At 44.8% G+C, this 24,406-nt stretch overlaps 1 protein-coding gene across 1 annotated transcript in view; it reads right to left on the bottom strand.

Moving 5' to 3' along the window:
* LOC135504035 (RNA-binding motif, single-stranded-interacting protein 2-like) overlaps positions 1 to 9,325 on the bottom strand; it is a 39,559-nt gene extending 30,234 nt beyond the window's left edge. Inside the window, exon 1 of the mRNA XM_064922286.1 lies at positions 9,201 to 9,325. Coding sequence (XP_064778358.1) covers positions 9,201 to 9,272 — 72 coding nt within the window. The 5' untranslated portion in view covers positions 9,273 to 9,325. The remainder of the gene's footprint in view (positions 1 to 9,200) is intronic.
* Positions 9,326 to 24,406: the final 15,081 nt, after the last annotated feature.

Here is a 24,406-nt window from a genome sequence, read left to right as displayed (position 1 = left end):
GATGTATTATTGTTCTCACAATTTCACACATTTTCAATATATACAGTATTTTCCCCATTCTACTCTTGCAGTTCCCTTATTTCACCACTTGACACTGTGTGTACGCATAGTCATGTCTGTGTGTAAATTTACCACACTCTCAAGCAAACGTTCATCTTGATAAACCTCACACTTTGCGTGGAAATGATCCCACACATGGTTTACACATAGATTTGTGTCTACGCATGATTGATGAATGAGGCCCCAGGCTTCTCATGGCCCCACTGAGTGTAGCCTAATATACACAAATCAATGAAGAAAACAATTAGCAAAAAGGCAACATTTCAAAATGGTACCCTACAGATCTGGGGTCAGGGCTGACAAATCAATAGCAATTTGCTTAGGGTGGTAGGTAGCCTAGCAGTTAAGAGTGTTGGGCCACTAATCAAATGATCATTAGTTCGAATACCTGAGCTGACAAGGTGGAACATATGTCGATGTGCTCTTGAACAAGACACTTAACCCTAATTTGCTCCAGGGGCGCCGTATTACTATGGCTGACCTTGTACAACAACACATTTCACTGCACCTATCTGCTGTATGTGACAATAAAACAGGTTTTGTAATCTAACTACACTGCCTGCTAGATAGGCTTTCAGTGTACTTAAATGTCTGCTAGATAGGCTTTCAGTGTACTTAAATGTCTGCTAGATAGGCTTTCAATGTACTTAAATGTCTGCTAGATAGGCTTTCAGTGTACTTAAATGTCTGCTAGATAGGCTTTCAGTGTACTTAAATGTCTGCTAGATAGGCTTTCATTGTACTTAAATGTCTGCTAGATAGGCTTTCAGTTTAAATGTCTGCTAATGTCTGCTAGATAGGCTTTCAGTGTACTTAAATGTCTGCTAGATAGGCTTTCAGTGTACTTAAATGTCTGCTAGATAGGCTTTCAGTGTACTTAAATGTCTGCTAGATAGGCTTTCAGTGTACTTAAATGTCTGCTAGATAGGCTTTCAGTGTACTTAAATGTCTGCTAGATAGGCTTTCAGTGTACTTAAATGTCTGCTAGATAGGCTTTCAGTGTACTTAAATGTCTGCTAGATAGGCTTTCAGTGTACTTAAATGTCTGCTATATAGGCTTTCAGTGTACTTAAATGTCTGCTAGATAGGCTTTCAGTGTACTTAAATGTCTGCTAGATAGGCTTTCAAATGTCTGTATATGGGCTTAACTTAAATGTCTGCTAGATAGGCTTTCAGTGTACTTAAATGTCTGCTAGATAGGCTTTCAGTGTACTTAAATGTCTGCTATATAGGCTTTCAGTGTAGTTAACTGTTTGCTAGATAGGCTTTCAGTGTACTTAAATGTCTGCTATATAGGCTTTCAGTATAGGAATACCCTGATCTGCTAATAGGGCAATATTAACATAAACATTACCATCTTGACCTATAAATCACCAGACCATAGATACACTTCTAGACAGAGAACTCTTCACATTAATCACATTTCACATTAATTATATTTCAGTTGAGTCAGCACTTTACATGGCTGCTATAGCATCAAGTCAATTTATATCAATACTGAGCTAACCGCACTTTGGTGTGGAAATCAGTTACTGTTCCAACCAATGACAGGCCCCTGTGAATCAATGCTGTAAATTTGGTGGAAAAAGAGATTGCACATACAGTGGGGCAAAAAGGTATTTAGTCAGCCACCAATGTGCAAGTTCTCCCACTTAAAAAGATGAGAGAGGCCTGTCATTTTCATCATAGGTACACTTCAACTAGGACAGACAAAATGAGAAGAAAAAAAATCCAGCAAATCACATTGTAGGATTTTTAATGAATTTATTTGCAAATTATGGTGGAAAATAAGTATTTGGTCAATAACAAAAGTTTATCTCAATACTTTGTAATATACCCTTTGTTGGCAATGACAGAGGTCAAACGTTTTCTGTAAGTAATCACAAGGTTTTCACACACTGTTGCTGGTATTTTGGCCCATTCCTCCATGCAGATCACCTCTAGAGCAGTGATGTTTTGGGGCTGTTGCTGGGCAACACAGACTTTCAACTCCCTCCAAAGATTTTCTATGGGGTTGAGATCTGGAGACTGGCTAGGCCACTCCAGGACCTTGAAATGCTTCTTACGAAGCCACTCCTTCGTTGCCCGGGCGGTGTGTTTGGGATAATTGTCATGCTGAAAGACCCAGCCACGTTTCATCTTCAATGCCTTTGCTGATGGAAGGAGGTTTTCACTCAAAATCTCACAATACATGGCCCCATTCATTCTTTCCTTTACACGGATCAGTCGTCCTGGTCCCTTTGCAGAAAAACAGCCCATAAGCATGATGTTTCCACCCCCATGCTTCACAGTAGGTATGATGTTCTTTGGATGCAACTCAGCATCCTTTGTCCTCCAAACACGACGAGTTGAGGTTTTACCAAAAAGTTATATTTTGGTTTCATCTGACATTCTCCCAATCTTCTTCTGGATCATCCAAATGCTCTCTAGCAAACTTCAGACAGGCCTGGACATGTACTGGCTTAAGCAGGGGGACACGTCTGGCACTGGCGGCGTAGTGTATTACTGATGGTAGGCTTTGTTACTTTGGTCCCAGCTCTCTGCAGGTCATTCACTAGGTCCCCCTGTGTGGTTCTGGGATTTTTGCTCACCGTTCTTGTGATCATTTTGACCCCACGGGGTGAGATCTTGTGTGGAGCCCCAGATCGAGGGAGATTATCAGTGGCCTTGTATGTCTTCCATTTCCTAATAATTGCTCCCACAGTTGATTTCTTCAAACCAAGCTGCTTACCTATTGCAGATTCAGTCTTCCCAGCCTGGTGCAGGTCTACAATTTTATGCAGGTGTCCTTTGACAGCTCTTTGGTCTTGGCCATAGTGGAGTTTGGAGTGTTGGAGTTTGGAGTTTTGTCTGTCATAGTTGAAGTGTACCTATGATGAATATTACAGGCCCCTCTCATCTTTTTAAGTGGGAAACTTGCACAATTGGTGACTGACTAAATACTTTTTTGCCCCACTGTATATACACTACATGGCCAAAAGTATTGTATTAGATACAGTAGAAGGTGAACGCAAGCAGTGTGTCTCAAAATGGATGAAGCTCAGTTAACCTAATGAGCTTCATTCCAGCCCTCTGTAGCCACCTCCCACTCTGTTAATAACCCCCAGCTCCACTCTGCTCCAGTACTGACCTTGTGGTGTCCAACTAGCTGGGACAGTTGTTTCCTTTGCTCGTGATTGGTGACCTGCTCCTCTAATGAAAAAATTCCTCCTCTTTCCCCTCCTCCTCCTCCTCTCCCTCTAACAACTTACATCCTTCCCCAAACCACTGTTCTTGTCACACCCTGATCTGTTTCACCTGTCCTTGTGATTGTCTCCAACCCCTCCAGGTGTCGCTTGTTTTCCCCAGTGTATTTATTTCTGTGTTTCCTGTCTCTCTGTGCCAGTGTATTTATCCCTGTGTTTCCTGTCTCTCTGGGCCAGTGTATTTATCCTGTCTTTCTACTCCTCTACATTTCTGTCTTCGCTCAGTTTTGTATTCAACATGGCCTTCAAAACATCCAGCAGCACCGAGCCTTGAACCCCTCCATAAATCAGAGGAGTTTTACCACCCCTTCATTTATCACTGTTACTCTCACAGAGCCCCTTCTTTCACCATTCTACACCTCTAATCTGCCTCTCTTCAGCATCAATAGTAAGCAGTGCATTGTTTGTTTCCTACAATCACAACCTCTTCCTGTCTGGAGACCCTATCAGGAGGGATGCAGCTGCCTGGGTACTGGGTAGATAGGATCTGTACATGGTTGGTGAATGGGGACTGGGGATGGCTATAGAATCTGTATGATACTGGATGGAGATGTATGGAGCCTGGTGGTGGACAAGAATTGTATGTTTAATAGTTATATAATCTGTATGCTGGAAGGAGCCTAAGCCTAGATGAGGCCTGTCTGGATCTGTCTGTTGGTTGGATGATGGGGCTGGATAGATGGGCCTGGGCCTGCCTATAGGATTTGTGTGATGCTTGACAGAGGATGGAGCCTGGGCTTGGTGCTGAATAGAGCTGTGTGCTGCTGGATGAGGCCTGTCTCGATGGGGCTGGATGGATGGGCGTGGGACATTGAGACCAGTCTGGATCTACGTTTTGCTGGAGGAAGCCTGTCTGGATGGATGGGGCTGGACGGATGGGTGTTGGCCATTGAGGCCTGTCTGGATCTATGTGTTGCTGGAGGAAGCCTGTCTGGATGGATGGGTGTGGGCCATTGAGGCCTGTCTAATTGGAGATGTGAGCTGGTTAGCGGAAGGCGCTAATCCCTCTCATGTGCTCTCCGGTCAGAAGGTACTGACTCATTAAGGCTGCTCTGCTATGCTCTGTTCATTCTGAGAAAAGGAAGATGGCAGAGAATCAGATGGATCCATACCCACTAGGCTCCCACCTGCCCCAACCCTGCCTGTTGCCTGCCTGCTTGCTACCTGCTGCCTGCCTGCCTGCCAGTTACAGATGTTATCTTCTGACACACAGTACAGCAGGGCTCCCATGAAAAAAAGATGAAAACAATCCTGACCTGGCATGTTTCTGTGTCCACAATGTACAGCATGTAACTGTACGGCTGCACATGATGGAGTTCTGCTCACACAACTCGCACATGAGGTGAATCTCAAAAGTAGTTTTCTCGATTCCTCGAATCCACTCTCCTTGCCTCCTTCTCAAAGCTTCATAGGGAAGCAAGAAAAGCCTTTGAGAAGAAGATCCAAGGAGTGAAATGATCCTAGTGTCATTTATACTCAGTTCTCAATAAAACACACTTTCTAAATCTGTCAACATTGCCCATTCTGCACAAATAAATCAAACATTGCACATCTATTCAATTTCTGCAAAAAGTATTCAATTGTTTTATCTTAGACTTCTATCTGAAAAAGCAAAGGGTTACCTGCTTGGCACAAGTGATTTTCAGAGGCAAAATATAATGTTTATGAAAATACACAAGCTCTCTATTTGCTGCCTGGTACTGTATTCTGCTACAGTGTGCAGAAAAGGTTTTGGGAAAAACAAAAGATGGTGGAAAAATAGTGATGGCAGCCTTCTGATACTTCCACTGCAACCTGCAACCTCACCAACAATTTAGAGACAACTGGTGAGGCTTCATTCTTCTCTCCCTCTCTGAGTCAATCTAGTTCTACATTCAAAAGTACAAAAAACCTAAACCAGCAAACTGTTGTTTTAGATATGCAAAAATGACATTGAAGAAAGACATTGAAAGACACTGAAGAAAGAGGAACACCCAGGGTTTGAGAAAAGGGGTTAACTTCAGTCTGTACAGAGAAAGGAAATATTTGCTGGCTCCCTTGTCCATGGGAACAGAACCACTGACAGCCAAAGAAGTCAAGGTATGTAAAACAGAGTGTGGAAAAAAAAGAAGAAAATGGAAGAAGAGAGAAGGGAAGGGATTGGTGTGTAATCAAAAGCAGGAGAAAGAAAGAGAGAAAAAATCTGTGAATTCTTCTCTTTGCTGGACCCTTTTTTCTCGTAGTAAAAAGACACAGAGCAGAGTTTACCACTTGACGTTGGTTTTACAAGTTTTTCCTCAGTAACTTTTGAGCTCTCACAATGAGACTAAACGTTTTCCTGGCAAAAAAAGGCTTGAGTTTGCAAAAGCAGAGTAACAGACACCCCTTCTATCCTGAAATGAGCACATTGTTTGAAACCAGAGTGAGCATCCCAAATGGCACCCTATTTCCTATGTTGTGCACTGCTTTTGACCAAGGCCCATAGCACTCTGGTCAAAAGTAGTGCACTATAGGGAATAGGGTGCCATTTGGGACATAAACAGAATTCCATGAATTCCAGGTCATTAATCTGAGCAATCTGAATTCCTGCCAACCATGAGGCAGGGAAAGGAATAACACAGCCCGGGAGGAGGGAGCTAGTGTTATGTTTCACGAACGTTAAACACTACCTTGGCCTGTTTCAGCAATGTTCAGAAACAAGTGACAGGTGAAAACATCAGGGTGAAAACTAGGATCACAAAAAAGTTCATTCTAATTCTGAATTATACAATTACCTGTGGAAAAATATATGCTTTATAGTTTCTTCATTAAAATTCCCTTAATACCTCACCGTCTAACACCGCATATTCAACTTCAGCATTATATTCTGTTCTTTGGATGTTCCATAGCAAAATCATCAGAGTACATCTTTAAAGTGGCAATCAGCAGATGAAACAAAAACAAAGCGTCTTCCCCACCACTATTTCTGTACAAAAAGATGGCCGATGAGGCTGGAGATATGTAACCACCGTCAAATTCATAGACAGGCAGAGCTATGGATGCAAGGACGGACCATCCATGATATCAAAATGATAGTTTAAACCGTGTTTTGAGGCTGTATAGTGTTTGTTTACATTTCCTTTGTTTACAAACATTGGAGTAAAACAAGCTTACATTTTGTGTTCTGATGGGGTACGACAGTTGAATAAAGCTCATGAGGCATTTATACTTCAAGAATCAATGGGTATATATAATTAATTTATAAGTCAAGAATTGGATGTAGCACCTGCAGATTGCACTTTTAAATGGTTAATTTTAAAATAAAATACATCTTATCAACTACCAATCAACATCATTATCATTACAAACTGCTTCAGCTGTTGCAAATATGTTACATAATAATCCATCAGCATATTCAATTGAACTATTTCAGTAGGCTACTGTATTTACAGCTGTGCACTAGCATTTTACATTCAGACAACTCTAATTTGGATGCAACATTAGATAAATATTGGTTACTAATGCCAATAGTAGATCTATATACACTACCGGTCAAACATTTTAGAACACCTACTCATTCAAGGGTTTTCCTTTATTTTTACTATTTTCTATATTGTAGAAAATTAGTGAAGACATCAAAACTATGAAATAACACATATGGAATCATGTAGTAACCAAAAAAGGGTAAACAAATCAAAATATATTTTATATTTGAAATTCTTCAAATAGCCACCCTTTGCCTAAATGACAGATTTGTAGACTCTTGGCATTCTCTCAACCAGCTTCATGAAGTAGTCACCTGGAATGCATTACAATTAACAGGTGTGCCTTGTTAAAGGTTCATTTGTGGAATTTCTTTCCTTCTGAATGCATTTGAGCCAATCAGTTGTGTTGTGACATGGTAGGGCTATTTGGTAAAAGACCAAGTCCATATTATGGCAAGAACAGCTCAGATAAGCAAAGAGAAACGACAGTCCATCATCACTTTAAGACATGAAGGTCAATCAATAGGGAAAATGTAAAGAACTTTGAAAGTTTCTTCAAGTGCAGTTGCAAAAACCATTAAGAGCCATGATGAAACTGGCTCTCATGAGGACCGCCACAGGAATGGACGACCCAGAGGTACCTCTGCTTCATTAGAGTTACCAGCCTCAGAATAGAAAGCCTCAGAAATAAGCCCAAATAAATGCTTCAAGAGTTCAAGTAACAGACACATCTCAACATCAACTGTTCAGAGGAGACTGAGTGAATCAGGCATTCATGGTCAAATTGCTGCAAAGAAACGACTACTGAAGGACACCAATAAGAAGAAAAGACTTGCTTGGGCCAAGAAACACGAGCAATGGACATTAGACTGGTGGAAATTTGTCCTTTGGTCTGGAGTCCAAATTAGAGATTTTTCGTTCCAACCGCCAATCTAAAATATATTTTGATTTGTTTAACACTTCTTTGGTTACTACATGATTCCATATGTGTTATTTCATAGTTTTGATGTCTTCACTATTAATCTACAATGTAGAAAATAGTAAAAATAAAGAAAAACCCTTGAATGAGTAGGTGTTCTAAAACTTTTGACCAGTAGTGTATATTGATTCAAAAATATAAATGCAACACGTAAAGTGTTGTTTCCATGTTTCATTAACTGAAATAAAATACCCCAGAAATGTTCCATACACACAAAAAGCTTATTTCTCTCAAATTTTGTGCACAAATTTGTTTACTTCTCTGTTAGTGAGCATTTTTCCTTTGCCAAGATAATCCATCCACCTGACAGGTGTTGCATATCAAGAAGCTGATTAAACAGCATGATCATTACACAGTTGCACCTTGTGCGGGGGACAATAAAAGGCCACTCTAAAATGTGCAGTTTTGTCACACAGCACAATGCCACAGATGTCTCAAATTTTGAGGGAGCGTGCAATCGGCATGCTGATTGCAGGAATGTCCACCATTGATTGCAGGAATGTCCACCAGAGCTGTTGCCAGAGAATAGTATGTTAATTTCTCTACAATAAGCCACCTCCAATGTAGTTTAAGAGAATTTGGCATTACATACAACCGGTCTCACAACCGCAGACCACTTGTAACCACGCCAGCCCAGGACCTGCACATCCGGCTTCTTCATCTGGGGGATCATCTGAGACCAGCCACCCGGACAGCTGATGAAACTATGCCCCTACCCAGTCATGTAAAATCCATAGATTATGGCCTAATGAATGTATTTCAATTGGCTGATTTCCTCATATGAACTGTAACTCAGTAAAATCATCGAAATTGTTGAATGTTGCGTTTATATTTTTGTTCGGTATATATTCAGCATTTCTATATCTGTAAGAGTAACTGTTTTATATTAGGAAAACAAAGCCAACGTTCCCAGCCATTTCAAGGGGTGGGGCAAATATTTACGCGTAAAGAAAGCTATTATATTTGGTTAACTTACGTTGCGATCTTTTCAAAGAGAGACCTTATTCTCATCAATATGTAAAACTGATTTGACACTTCCAACAATTGGTCGTTGGGTTTACAATTAGCCTTTGGTATTAAAACCCGAGAATGAGCGCAAAATGATCTCTGGGATATTCGCAGCGCAAATTTAATCCGTGCATTGACTTTCTCTGTGCCTATGGATAAAGAGAGGAAGAACACTAACGTTCGGATCGCCCCCGACGCATAGACTATAATTAATTAATTATACCGGTATTATATTCTATTATATTTTCCCAATCTTATTTGGAGGATAGAAAACAGTTCAAAACAATGTTAAATCTACAAAATAGCCTACAGTTAATTTCTATATGGTCCACTTTCAAGGACACTGCAGTTTATAGCCGAGAAACCTAACTGCCAAAGCCGATCCAGGAATGATAGCGGCATATACTATACACTACCATTGGCATAACATTCAGATGGAGTAAATAGAATACAGTATCGCTTTACCTTTTTACTAAGTCTGCTGGTATAGCCGTTGTATGGGTTGAATCCTGTCCTTGGCGGCACAGAGAGCAGCATTTTTACAGCACTATGTCCGGAGCGGAGAGCACAGCCAGGCAGGCAGTCATCAGCTGACGTCAGCCAAGGAAATTCAGATTGGAAACTGACTGGGGTTGTGATTTGAGTGGCGCTCTCCCAGCTCTCAGCCATTGGTGTAGCGGCAGCCTATGTATATGTGCGTTGAAGAGCGCGCTTTTCTGTGTTCCTTTTTCCATGTATGGCTATTTAGTAAACTGGACACCACCAGACAGATAACATGTAGGCTTTAGACGTCATGACTTTTTAATGTTCCTATTAAGTATAAATGTCTGTACACACATTTTCACTTTCATTGGTATTGTATAAAGGCTTTTATAGTCCTCAAAAAGATTATACACTATAAATACATATCATTAAATGATATCTAACGTTTGGACTAAAAGTCTAAAAGGCCTATAGGTTACTAATATTGACCATTGCCCAACTGATATTTTCCCAAAGGTGCAAGGCATTACACCATCGCAATCACTATACAGTATGTCAGTGGGTCATGAATGATCTCTAAACCTTATGTCATGTTCAGGACACTAATGTATTTGGATGGCTCTTATAATTAATCAACTGCAAGTCGCTTGGCAACACAGTCAGTCCCTCAACCCTCTCTCTGCCTTGGCTCCTTGTGTATCTACCCTGATTAGCCCCCAAGGGTGCACAACATGTGTATGCAAGTGTTCACTCTCATCTACATAGTAGTATGAGTGTGAATAGAACAGAACAGAATCAAATCAAATAGAATAACTAGATTTCTTCCAGAGAGAACTTTGGTTGCGGCATTCGGATTAGATAGTAAACACATAACAGCACAATGAATTCATTCACATGACAGATTCAACTACAAATGTTCTTTCAGATACTGAAATACACCGCAACAAATGACAGTTAAAAACTCCTTTAAAGGCCAGTTTAGACCAGTTTAGACTAGGCAGAACACAGAAATAGGCTCCCATTTATCTCATTGACATATTAGGAAAACTGGGATTTCACCCAGATTTCATCATAGTGTCTCGTCAGACAGAGTAGAAGCAGAGCGGAATGGATAATAATTGTGTTCCGTCCGTAAAGTTCCAGGACAGTGTGAGTAAAGTGACTTACACCAAATCAAGGAAATGTTGCTACCGGATGGGTGCAGGAGCATTGCAGTTTGATCTGAGTTATAGTTTGGACTTGAATTAACACAGAAACATTGAGCATATTTTAGAGGATATTGTTTTATTTTCATGGGGGGACATGTAGGCAATAACAATTGTAAGCAGACTAATGTATGTACCTACAATGTTATTACCACAGACAATATAACAATGTTCGATATCTATGGTTGTTAAATTGTAACTACTGGCAACCATGTAAATACACAGGTTTTTGACACCTGTTGTGAGCTGAAGAGGGGCCAGAACTGTAGGTTTGGACACTTGTTGTAAAGTGGGGCCAGAACTGTAGGTTTGGACACTTGTTGTAAAGTGGGGCCAGACCTGTAGGTTTGGACACTTGTTGTAAAGTGGGACCAGACCTGTAGGTTTGGACACTTGTTGTAAAGTGGGACCAGAACTGTAGGTTCGGACACTTGTTGTAAAGTGGGGCCAGAACTGTAGGTTTGGACACTTGTTGTAAAGTGGGACCAGAACTGTAGGTTCGGACACTTGTTGTAAAGTGGGACCAGAACTGTAGGTTCGGACACTTGTTGTAAAGTGGGACCAGAACTGTAGGTTTGGACACTTGTTGTAAAGTGGGACCAGAACTGTAGGTTCGGACACTTGTTGTAAAGTGGGACCAGAACTGTAGGTTTGGACACTTGTTGTAAAGTGGGACCAGAACTGTAGGTTTGGACACTTGTTGTAAAGTGGGGCCAGACCTGTAGGTTTGGACACTTGTTGTAAAGTGGGGCCAGACCTGTAGGTTTGGACACTTGTTGTAAAGTGGGGCCAGACCTGTAGGTTTGGACACTTGTTGTAAAGTGGGGCCAGACCTGTAGGTTTGGACACTTGTTGTAAAGTGGGACCAGAACTGTAGGTTTGGACACTTGTTGTAAAGTGGGGCCAGACCTGTAGGTTTGGACACTTGTTGTAAAGTGGGACCAGAACTGTAGGTTTGGACACTTGTTGTAAAGTGGGACCAGAACTGTAGGTTTGGACACTTGTTGTAAAGTGGGGCCAGACCTGTAGGTTCAGACACTTGTTGTAAAGTGGGACCAGAACTGTAGGTTTGGACACTTGTTGTAAAGTGGGGCCAGACCTGTAGGTTTGGACACTTGTTGTAAAGTGGGGCCAGACCTGTAGGTTTGGACACTTGTTGTAAAGTGGGGCCAGAACTGTAGGTTTGGACACTTGTTGTAAAGTGGGGCCAGACCTGTAGGTTTGGACACTTGTTGTAAAGTGGGACAAAAGTGGACCTGCAGTGTTGATGTTCAGTCCTGGCCAGACAGGGTGTTTCCTTCTGCCCAAGAACAATTTGTAGAGTGACTCAGTCAGTTTGTGTCAGGGCCAGCATACAGCCCACACTGGGAATGGTTCCAAAAGGCACCCTATTCTCTATATAGGGCACTACTTTTGACCAGAGCCTACAGGGCCTATAGAGCTCTGGGTACCATTTGGGACGCAACCTGTGACTTCAGCAGAAGTGTCCTCATCACCAGTAACGGGAACGTATTCAAGAAAGGGGCCTAGCTACAGTGACTGAGGTCAGGATGGAGGGTAAAGGTTAGGACACAAATTCCAGACGCAGACTTATTCTGGGGTGGCAGGGTAGCCTAGTGGTTAGAGTGTTGATCTAGTAACCGGAAGGTTGCGAGTTCAAACCCCCGAGCTGACAAGGTACAAATCTGTCGTTCTGCCCCTGAACAGGCAGTTAACCCACTGTTCCCAGGCCATCATTGAAAATAAGAATTTGTTCTTAACTGACTTGCCTGGTTAAATAAAGGTAAAAAATATGAAAAAAATTCTGTCTTTGGGCAAAACTCTGTTGTGTTGTGCAATGATGTACTTTTTACATTCACCCCTCGATATACAATTTTGGCTTTGCCCCAAACACATTCCATTCAGACTTGTACCAAAGTAATGTCATTACATGTACCAACAAGTTTTGTGTATTTTACAGGTAATCTATGAATTCTGTGAAAGCGAACAGAGTGCGATGTCGAGGAGGGGTTGAGAGAGGTAGGGAAAGGGGAGAGAGTGTAGCAGGGAGGAAGTGAGGGGGGTGAGTGTAGGGAGGGAAAAAATGTTGAGTGTAGTGAAAGGAGGTGGAGGGATACCAGTGTAGTGAAAAGGATGTGGAGGGATACCAGTGTAGTGAAAAGGAGGTGGAGAGATACCAGTGTAGTGAAAAGGAGGTGGAGAGATACCAGTGTAGTGAAAATGAAGTGGAGTGATACCAGTGTAGTGAAAAGGAGGTGGAGGGATACCAGTGTAGTGAAAAGGATGTGGAGGGATACCAGTGTAGTGAAAAGGAGGTGGAGGGATACCAGTGTAGTAAAAAGGAAGTGGAGGGATACCAGTGTAGTGAAAAGGAAGTGGAGGGATACCAGTGTAGTGAAAAGGAGGTGGAGGGATACCAGTGTAGTGAAAAGGAGGTGGAGGGATACCAGTGTAGTGAAAAGGAGGTGGATGGATACCAGTGTAGTGAAAAGGAGGTGGAGGGATACCAGTGTAGTGAAAAGGAGGTGGAGGGATACCAGTGTAGTGAAAAGGAGGTGGAGGGATACCAGTGTAGTGAAAAGGAGATGGACGGATACCAGTGTAGCAGGAGAGGAGGTGGAGGGATATCAGTGTATTGAAATGGAGGTGGAGGGATACCAGTGTAGGATGAGAGGAGGTGGAGGGATACCAGTATAGTAAAAAGGAAGTGGAGGGATACCAGTGTAGGATGAGAGGAGGTGGAGGGGTACCAGTGTAGGATGAGAGGAGGTGGAGGGATACCAGTGTAGGATGAGAGGAGGTGGAGGGGTACCAGTGTAGGATGAGAGGAGGTGGAGGGATACCAGTGTCGATGGATAGGAGGTGGATGGATACCAGTGTAGTGAAAAGTAGGTGGAGGGATACCAGTGTAAGGGGAGAGGAGGTGGAGGGGTACCAGTGTAGGTGGAGAGGAGGTGGAGGGGTACCAGTGTAGGATGGAGGGATACCAGTGTAGTGAAGGAAGGGTGGAGGGATACCAGTGTAGGGGAGAGGAGGTGGAGGGTTACCAGTGTAGGATGAGGGGATAGGTGGAGGGGTACCAGTGTAGGATGAGAGGGGTAGTGTGGAGGGATACCAGTGTAGGGGGAGAGGATAGGAGGTGGATGGATACCAGTGTGTAGTGAGGGAAGAGGAGGTGGAGGGATACCAGTGTAGGGGGAGGAGGAGGTGTGGAGGGAGGTGGAGGGGTACCAGTGTAGGTGGAGGAGGTGGAGGGTGTGTAGGGGTGGACCAGTGTAGGGAGAGAGAGGAGGTGGAGGGGTACCAGTGTAGGGGAGAGGAGGTGGAGGGGTACCAGTGTAGGGGAGGAGAGGAGGTGGAGGGGTGGAGGGGTACCAGTGTAGAGGAGAGGAGGTGGAGGGGTACCAGTGTAGGGGGAGAGGAGGTGGAGGGAGGTGGAGGGAGGTGGACCAGTGTAGAGGAGAGGAGGTGGAGGGGTACCAGTGTAGGGATGGAGGGGTACCAGTGTAGGGGAGAGGAGGGATGGAGGGGAGGAGGTGGACCAGTGTAGAAGAGAGGAGGTGGAGGGGTGTGTAGGGGGAGGTGGACCAGTGTAGGGAGAGGAGGTGGAGGTAGGGGAGAGGAGGTACCAGTGTAGAGGAGAGGAGGTGGAGGGGTACCAGTGTAGGGAGAGAGGTGGGTACCAGTGAGGAGAGGAGGTGGAGGGGTACCAGTGTAGAGAGGAGGTGGAGGGGTACCAGTGTAGAGAGAGAGGAGGTACCAGTGGAGGGGAGGGGTACCAGTGTAGGGGGAGAGGAGGTGGAGGGGTACCAGTGTAGAGGAGAGGAGGTGGAGGGGTACCAGTGTAGAGGAGAGGAGGTGGAGGGTACCAGTGTAGGGAGAGGGAGGTGGAGGGGTACCAGTGTAGGGGAGAGGAGGTGGAGGGGTACCAGTGTAGAGGAGGGAGGTGGAGGGGTACCAGTGTAGGGGAGGAGGTGGAGGGGTAGTGTAGGGAGAGGAGGTGGAGGGGTACCAGTGTAGGGAGAGGAGGTGGAGGGGTACCAGTGTAGGGAGAGGAGGTGGAGGGATACCAGTGTAGAGGGAGAGGAGGTGGAGGGATACCAGTGTAGAGGAGAGGAGGTGGAGGGATACCAGTGTAGAGGAGAGGAGGTGGAGGGGTACCAGTGTAGGGGAGAGGAGGTGGAGGGGGTACCAGTGTAGGGAGAGGAGGTGGAGGGGTACCAGTGTAGAGGAGGAGGGGTACCAGGTGGGAGGGAGGTGGAGGGGTACCAGTGTAGAGGAGAGGAGGTGGAGGGGTACCAGTGTAGAGGAGAGGAGGGAGGGTGGAGGGAGGTAGGGGGAGAGGAGGTGGAGGGATACCAGTGTAGAGGAGAGGAGGTGGAGGGGTACCAGTGTAGGGGGAGAGGAGGTGGAGGGGTACCAGTGTAGAGGAGAGGAGGTGGAGGGGTACCAGTGTAGAGGAGAGGAGGTGGAGGGGTACCAGTGTAGGGGGAGAGGAGGTGGAGGGGTACCAGTGTAGAGGAGAGGAGGTGGAGAGGGGTACCAGTGTAGAGGAGAGGAGGTGGAGGGGTACCAGTGTAGGGAGAGGAGGTGGAGGGGTACCAGTGTAGGGAGAGGAGGTGGAGGGGTACCAGTGTAGGGAGAGGAGGTGGAGGATACCAGTGTAGGGGAGAGGAGGTGGAGGGGTACCAGTGTAGAGGAGAGGAGGTGGAGGGGTACCAGTGTAGAGGAGAGGAGGTGGAGGGATACCAGTGTAGAGGAGAGGAGGTGGAGGGGTACCAGTGTAGGGTGGAGGGGTACCAGTGTAGAAGGAGGTGGAGGGGTACCAGTGTAGGGGAGAGGAGGTGGAGGGGTACCAGTGTAGGGAGAGGAGGTGGAGGGGTGTAGAGGAGAGGAGGGGATACCAGTGTAGGGGAGAGGAGGTGGAGGGATACCAGTGTAGGGGGAGGGAGGTGGAGGGGTACCAGTGTAGGGGGAGAGGAGGTGGAGGGGTACCAGTGTAGGGGAGAGGAGGTGGAGGGATACCAGTGTAGGGGAGAGGATGTGGAGGGATACCAGTGTAGGGGAGAGGAGGTGGACCAGTGTAGAGGATGGAGGGGTACCAGTGTAGGGGAGAGGAGGTGGAGGGATACCAGTGTAGGGGGAGAGGAGGTGGAGGGATACCAGTGTAGGGGGAGAGGATGTGTGGAGGGATACCAGTGTAGGGGAGGAGGACCAGTGTAGGGGGAGGGATACCAGTGTAGGGGAGAGGATGTGGAGGGATACCAGTGTAGGGGGAGGAGGATGTGGAGGGATACCAGTGTAGGGGAGAGGATGTGGAGGGATACCAGTGTAGGGGAGAGGATGTGGAGGGATACCAGTGTAGGGGGAGGATGTGGGGATACCAGTGTAGGGGGAGGGATACCAGTGTAGGGGGAGAGGATGTGGAGGGATACCAGTGTAGTGGGAGAGGATGTGGAGGGATACCAGTGTAGGGGAGAGGATGTGGAGGGATACCAGTGTAGGGGAGAGGAGAGGGATACCAGTGTAGAGGGATAGGGATACCAGTGTAGGGGAGGTGGGATGTGGAGGGATACCAGTGTAGGGGAGAGGATGTGGAGGGATACCAGTGTAGGGGGAGAGGATGTGGAGGGATACCAGTGTAGGGGGAGAGGATGTGGAGGGATACCAGTGTAGGGGGAGGGATATACCAGTGTAGGGGGAGGAGGGAGGGATACCAGTGTAGGGGGAGAGGATGTGGAGGGATACCAGTGTAGGGGAGAGGATGTGGAGGGATACCAGTGTAGGGGAGAGGATGTGGAGGGATACCAGTGTAGGGGGAGGGATAGGGATACCAGTGTAGGGGGAGAGGATGTGGAGGGATACCAGTGTAGGGGAGAGGATACCAGTGGGGGAGGGATGTGGATACCAGTGTAGGGGGAGAGGATGTGGAGGGATACCAGTGTAAGGGGAGAGGATGTGGAGGGATACCAGTGTAGGGGAGAGGATGTGGAGGGATACCAGTGTAAGGGGAGAGGATGTGGAGGGATACCAGTGGAAGGGGAGAGGATGTGGAGGGATACCAGTGTAGGGGAGAGGATGTGGAGGGATACCAGTGTAGGGGAGAGGATGTGGAGGGATACCAGTGTAGGGGGAGAGGAGGTAGAGGGATACCAGTGTAGGGGGAGTGGAGGGATACCAGTGTGGAGGGATAACAGTGTACGGGGAGAGGATGTGGAGGGATACCAGTGTAGGGGAGAGGATGTGGAGGGATACCAGTGTAGGGGGAGAGGAGGTAGAGGGATACCAGTTTAGGGGGAGAGGATGTGGAGGGATACAGTGGGTAGGGGGAGAGGATAGGGGTGTAGAGGATGTGGAGGGATACCAGTGTAGGGGGAGAGGATGTGGAGGGATACCAGTGTAGGGGGAGAGGATGTGGAGGGATACCAGTGTAGGGGGAGAGGATGTGGAGGGATACCAGTGTAGAATAGCAGGGGAGAGGATGTGGAGGGATACCAGTGTAGGGGGAGAGGATGTGAGGGATACCAGTGTAGGGGGAGAGGAGGTAAAGGGATACCAGTGTAAAGGGAGAGGATGTGGAGGGATAGCAGTGTAGAGAAAAGGAGGTGGAGGGATACCAGTGTAGGGGGAGAGGAGGTGGAGGGATACCAGTGTAGGGGGAGAGGAGGTGGAGGGATACCAGTGTAAAGGGAGAGGATGTGGAGGGATAGCAGTGTAGAGAAAAGGAGGTGGAGGGATACCAGTGTAGGGGGAGAGGAGGTGGAGGGATACCAGTGTAGGGGAGAGGAGGTGGAGGGATAGAAGTGTAGAGAAAAGGAGGTGGAGGGATACCAGTGTAGGGGAGAAAAGGTGGAGGGATAGAAGTGTAGAGAAAAGGAGGTGGAGGGATACCAGTGTAGGGGAGAGGAGGTGGAGGGATACCAGTGTAGGGGAGAGGAGGTGGAGGAATACCAGCATAGGGGAGAGGAGGTAGAGGGATACTAGTGTAGGGGAGAGGATGTGGAGGGATAGCAGTGTAGAGAAAAGGTGGAGGGATACCAGTGTAGGGGAGAAAAGGTGGAGGGATACCAGTGTAGAGAAAAGGAGGTGGAGGGATACCAGTGTAGGGGAGAGGAGGTGGAGGGATACCAGTGTAGGGTGAGAGAAGGTGATGTATTACAAAGGGGATGTTTTACAGACTTAAATACTCCTCAGGTTTATCACCTGTCTGGATGGTTTCAGATGAACCCGCAGGTGAAGAAGCCAGATGTGGAGGTCCTGGGGCTGGCGTGGTTACACATGGTCTGTGGTTGTGAGGGTACTGTCAAATTCTCTAAAACAATGTTGGAGGCGGCTTAGGATAGAAAAAATTACATTCAATTCTCTGGCAACAGCTCTGGTGGACTTTCCTGCAGTCAGCATGCCAATTGCACGCTCCCTCAAAACTTGAGACATCTGTAGCATTTACTGTCCCCAGCACAAGGTGCACCTGTATAATGATCATGCTGTTTGATCAGCTACTTGATATGCCACACCTGTCAGGTGGATGGATTATCTTGGCAAAGGAGAAATGTTTAATAACAGGGATGTAAGCAAATTTATGCAACAAAATTGGAGAAAAATACGTTTTTTGTGCATATGGAACATTTCTGGGATCTTTTATTTCAGCTCATGAAACATGGGACCAACACTTTACATGCTGCGTTTATATTTTAGATCTCCTAAGCTGCTTCTGCTAGGCTGCCTTCCAGGTAGCTATAGCTAGTGAAAGGAGTCTCTCTCTCTGTGTGTGTGTGTGTGTGTGTGTGTGTGTGTGTGTGTGTGTGTGTGTGTGTGTGTGTGTGTGTGTGTGTGTGTGTGTGTGTGTGTGTGTGTGTGTGTGTGTGTGTGTGTGTGTGTGTGTATGTGTGTGTGTGTGTGTGTGTGTGTGTGTGTGTGTGTGTGTGTGTGTGTGTGTGTGTGTGTGTGTGTGTGTGTGTGTGTGTGTGTGTGTGTGTGTGTGTGTGTGTGAATGCGAATGCGAATGCGTGTTTGTCTTGCAGGTATATAGCCTGGTAAAGGGAGTCTGCTGTTATCACTGAGGTAATTATTTAGCAGGCTGACAACACCTGAGGAATGTAGAGCATGCACCCACCAGCAGAAAGACTTCTCCCTACCACCCTATAACCACACCTCTCTCCACTGTCTCACCCCTATATTCAACCCTCCCCCTTCCACCTGCATCCCTGCACCTCCTCTACACTGGCATCCCCCCACCTCCAAATAAATGTTTCACAGAGTTCAAGTAACAGACCTATCTCAACTGTTCAGAGGAATCAGGCCTTCATGGTCGAATTGCTGCAAAGAACCACTACTAAAGGTCATCAATGAGAAGAAGAGACTTGCTTGGGCCAAGAAACACGAGCATTGGACATTACATCGGAGGAAATTTGTTGTTTTGTCTGATGAGTCCAAATTTGAGATATTTGGTTCCAATCGCCGTGTCTTTGTGAGACGCAGAGAAGGTGAACGGATGATCTTCACATTTGTGGTTCCCACCGTGAAGTAAGGAGGAGGTGGTGTGATGGTTTGTGGGTGCTTTGCTGGTGACACTGTCTATGATTTATTTAAAATTCAAGGCACACTTAACCAGCATGGCTGCCAATGAGTAGGTGTGTCCAAACATCTGACGTATTGTACATTAACTGTTGTCACGACTCTTGTCGTCGGTGGAAGAAGTGGACCAAAGTGTTCATGATTTATTGTAAAAACACTTGAACAAAATAACACAGAGCAAAACGACAATGAACAGGTCTGTCAGGTGCACCCCCCCCACCCCCCCCAAAGGTGCGGATTTCCCACTTCCGAGCTTCCAGTTGTTTTGAAAGCTGGATTGACAGCATGGTCAATGTATTCAACATTTTCTAGCCCATCGTGTTGCACTTATAAGAATATTTTGTAGATAAATACACAACACAGAGACAGAAGACCACAAGTCAATGGAGTACTAACCATCAATGGAAAGGGGATTTTTTTCTTTAATAGGGGATTAATGCAGAGACATGGGAGGAATGTGTCTATATATTGAGTCTGAAATAGGATGCGTGTTATTTGGCCATTGGCACAGTTTTATTGTATGGAATTCTAATTGGTCAACCACAGGCTAGGGCTGGGTTATAAACTACGTCCTGTTCATTTGTTCTGTGGGGAGAATCACTGAGGACATGGGGAGCATGAACATCTGCCATCTACCTCTCAGCATAATAGCTGCTAACATTTGGTGTCGTGACCGTGTGAATTGGTCTGAACAACAAGAAAAACCCAACGGTGTGTTGATCCAGAAGAAAGACTGAAGGCTGAGCACCACCCACCTTGGGAGAGTCAATTCTTCATCTCCTGATTGATGGCAGAAGTGCTGGGTGAGTCCACTGTTTTATTTGTTCTCTATTATAGGGGTTCAAGTTCTCTATTAAAAGGTTTATATATACTTGTTTTTCAACCAGTCCACAAATTGTGAACAAACTATAGGTTTGGCAAGTCGGTTAGGACTTAATTTTTAAAGTAATTTTTCCAACAATTGTTTACAGACAGATTATTTCACATATAATTCACTGTATCACAATTCCAGTGGGTCAGAAGTTTACATACACTAAGTTAACTGTGCCTTTAAACAGCTTGGAAAATTCCAGAAAACGATGTCATGGCTTTAGTATCTTCTAATAGGCGACTTGACATAATTTGAGTCAATTGGAGGTGTCCCTGTGGATGTATTTCAAGGCCTACCTTCAAACTCAGTGCCTCTTTGTTTGACATCATGGGAAAATCAAAAGAAATCAGCCAAGACCTCAGAAAACATTTTGTAGACCTCCATAAGTCTGGTTCATCCTTGGGAGCAATTTCCAAACACCTGAAGGTACCACGTTCATCTGTACAAACAATAGTATGCAAGTATAAACACCATGGGACCACGCAGCTGTCATATCGCTCAGGAATGAGACGCGTTCTGTCTCCTAGAGATGAACATACTTTGGTGCGAAAAGTACAAATCAATCCCAGAAAAACAGCAAAGGACCTTGTGAAGATGCTGGAGGATACCGGTACAAAGTATCTATATCCACAGTAAAACGAGTCCTAAATCGACATAACTTGAAAGGCCGCTCAGCAAGGAAGAAGCTACTGCTCCAAAACTGCCATAAAAAAGCCAGACTACGGTTTGCAACTGCACATGGGGACAAAGATCGTACTTTACGAAGAAATGGCCTCTGGTCTGACGAAACAAAAATAGAACTGTTTGGCCATAATGATCATCGTTATGTTGGAGGAAAAAGGGGGAGGCTTGCAAGCCAAAGAACACCATCCCAACCGTGAAGCATGTGGGTGGCAGCATCATTTTGTGGGGTGCTTTGCCGCAGGATGTACAGGTGCACTTCACAAAATAGATGGCATCATGAGAGAGGAAAATAATGTGGCTATATTGAAGCAACTTCTCAAGACATCAGTTAAGTTAAAGCTTGGTCGCAAATGGGTCTTCCAAATGGACAACAATCCCAAGCATACTTCCAAAGTTGTGGCAAAATGTCTTAAGGACAACAAAGTCAAGGTATTGGAGTGGCCATCACAAAGCCCTGACCTCAATCATATCGTAAGATTATCAACATCTTACAACAGAATTTGTATGATTCTAAATTTGGGTAAAACAAAATGCATTGTATTTTCCAATGCCAGGCATGTTACAAATCATGTCATTATTACATTTGCTGGACATACTATAGAGCAAGTTAAAGTGTACAAATATTTGGGTGTGTGGGTTGATGATAAGCTGAGCTTCACTGTGCATGTAGAGAACTTGATAAGGAAGCTCAAGCTGAAAATAGGATTTTATTACCGGCATAAGGCTTGTTTTTCTTTTGAGGCCAGGAAGGAGCTGGTACGATGTGCATTACTGTCGGCTGGTCATCATTGACCTTGTGTAGGCTTAAACACTGGTATACACTGATTTACAAGGCCGTTTTGGTTAAAAAATTCCATTTTATCACTGTTCTTTTTTAGTCAGGTCAGTAAATAAATATCAATTACGGTCCCATTCTGATTTGCTTCTAAAAGTACCAAAAATTAGAACAGGTAATGGTAGAAATAGTCTTAGTTTTAGCACCGTGGTCCTGGAATTCTCTCCTGAACATTTTAAAATTGTCACGTCCTGACCTTAGTTCCTTTTTTATGTCTCTATTTTGGTTTGGTCAGGGCGTGAGTTGGGGTGGGCATTCTATGTTTTTCATTTCTATGTTTTGTTCTGTGTGTTGTATTTCTATGTGTTTGGCCTGGTATGGTTCCCAATCAGAGGCAGCTGTCAATCGTTGTCTCTGATTGAGAACCATACTTAGGTAGTTTGTTCCTACCTGTGTTTGTGGGTAGTTGTTTTCTGTTTTGTACCTTGCAGAACTGTTCGTTTGTTGTTTTTGTTCAAGTGTTCATATTTATTAACTGCATGATGAATATTACCACGTTGCACCTTGGTCCTCTTCTCCTTCTCCCGACGACATTCGTTACAAAAATGTGATGATCTAGTTTCATTGGTGGAGTTTAAACACTTGATCGATGTATATATCATAGAATAGTGTAATTGTTTTTAAGCCAGCTATTTTTAGTTAAGATGTTTGTGTTTTTAATGTAATATGTAATTGTTGTACCGTATGTGTGTTTATAGTTCTGTTTAATGTTGTGTATGTAGGTTGTTTTTTCTGAAACGTTGTTCCCTCTGCTGCTATTGGACCAGGTCTCTCTTATAAAATAGATATTATCTCAATGAGAAAAAACCTGAATAAATAAAGGTAACATTTGTATTTTATTTTTATTCTGATATATAAAAAGCTTGGGGAAAAGTACATAGAATGTCTAATTCCTTGACAAAGACACAAAGGTCTTTAACTGTATTAGCCGAAGTAAGAAACCGTGATGAGAAATTATTTCTGGAGAATCATGATAGGACATTGCAGAGAGATAAAGAAGGTTTGGAAACTCTTGGTGGACAGATCAAAACCTTGAAAGAAGAAATTCAACAATTACAGGCAAGGGTCATAAAACCAGACTTGGCTCCAACATGTGGAGGACCCTTTGTTCCTTCAATCCACCCTCAGGCTGAGTTGCTCAAGGATGATCGGGTTTCATGCATCTGGTCAGCACTGCCTGGCTTTGAGTCAACAGATACTGACAGCGGTGACGAACGATGTCTTAGGCCAACCAGAACACTGGCTGTAAAAGGTGGTAAAGACAAACCCTCCGGTGACAGTAATCACACATAAATCAGCATCTCCAAAACAGTTGGATGGTCGAAAACTTTGAAACATCCCTGAAAAGTGGGTATGAAAACGTGAGACCATTTGAAGTGTTATGAGAAACTCTATAATTACATCCTTATGATGGGTTACAGTTCTTAGCCATTGTTTTGAACAACCGTGAACATGGTATACTTGAAGAAAAGGTTTATAGAGCCATGGGTGGTGAAGAGCAAGATGTGGCCATTGGATGGAGAGCCATACATGCTTTCATTAAGGGTCCGACCAATGCAACGACCAATTGGGGAGAGAAAAACCAAACAAACCGTTTGTTGAATTTGAAGACAGGTTTATAGCAGATGTGGTTAAACACAGTGGGTTACCTGACATGGAAGATGAAGATACACTCAATCCCCCCCAAAAGGGGGCAATCACTCATCAGCTGATGCAATCCATACATGAAGATTTGCGAAAAACTTTTGTTTCCACAACTAATGACTGGGAGAGACAAAACTACGGCAACATCATCGACAGGTTGTCACTACTGGACAGAGACATCAATCAACATAATAAACAGGCTGCTATCAGAGTTGTGCAGGTTCCAAGTGAAACCAACAACATTATTCATTCAGCAGAAGAGAAACCTGGTGTTTGTCATTATTGCGGGATTTCTGGTCACTGGCAACGAGAATGTCGGAAAAGAAAACGTGTTCTTATGAGGAATGGCCAGGAGAAGCAAGTTCTGTCTACGGGAAAATAGAATCAAGACAACAGCCCCAATGACACAATGTTTTTATTTTTTATTTTACCCTCTTTTCTCCCCAATTTTGTGGTGGGCCCCCCAATGACACAATGTTGATGCTGAAATTTAAGAAGCTCTCTGCGGCTCAGCATCCAGTTTACTGGATTCTGTGGAGGAAAACTAGTAGACCCCCTCTTATGTCCCATCTCAGCTGGTGTAAATATGAAATTGGATGAAATATATGTGAATATGATGGTTAACAACTTTGCAGCATATTCTTTAGTATCTACGGGTGCTGAAGTCACTGTATTGCCCATATCTTATGCAAAACATATATGTCCTCAGCACACAGCAAGAAGATGGGGGGGGGGGGGTGTATGAAACAAACCGAACCATTATAAATTTCTATTTGTCCAATGAAGACTGGTGCAGGGGTGTGGATAGGCTCATTTGAACAACCTATTTTAGGCTTTGATGTTATTTGGACTACAGAGAAAAATGAGTGTGGAACTTTGGATATGGAACCAGTGTGCTAGCAAAGAAAGCTATGGCTGCTACTAAAGTAGTGGAGGCTCCTTACATCATCATACAACGTGGCACACCATGTAATCCAGCTACTCTGATGCTTCCTACAGATACCACATCACTTGAACACGACTGTTGTGAGTTGGTTTTGGATCTGCTCTCTAATGGGTTTATTAAGTCATCCAGTGGAAAACCCTGAGTTGATCTTTTACACAGACGGTTCAAGCATTTTAGAGAGGGGTGTGAGGATGGCAGGCTGGGCAGTTGCTACAATGGACAATGTGATAGTGACAGGCACGTTATCTGCAGGAACATCAGCACAGGTTTGCAGAATTGGTGGCTTTGACAGAAGCATGTAAACAAGCTGAAGGAAAAACAGCTAATATCTACACAGACTGAAGGTATGCTTTTGGTGTTACCCATGATTTTGGAAAAATATGGAAAAACAGAGGAGGCTCTACTGAATGCTCTCCAGTTACCTGGACA

The sequence above is a fragment of the Oncorhynchus masou genome, chromosome 18, assembly GCF_036934945.1.
Source record: "Oncorhynchus masou masou isolate Uvic2021 chromosome 18, UVic_Omas_1.1, whole genome shotgun sequence".
In the NCBI taxonomy this organism is placed as follows: domain Eukaryota; kingdom Metazoa; phylum Chordata; class Actinopteri; order Salmoniformes; family Salmonidae; genus Oncorhynchus; species Oncorhynchus masou.
The sequence above is the reverse complement of the archived record's forward strand: the minus strand, read 5'-3'. Positions and strand labels throughout refer to the sequence as shown.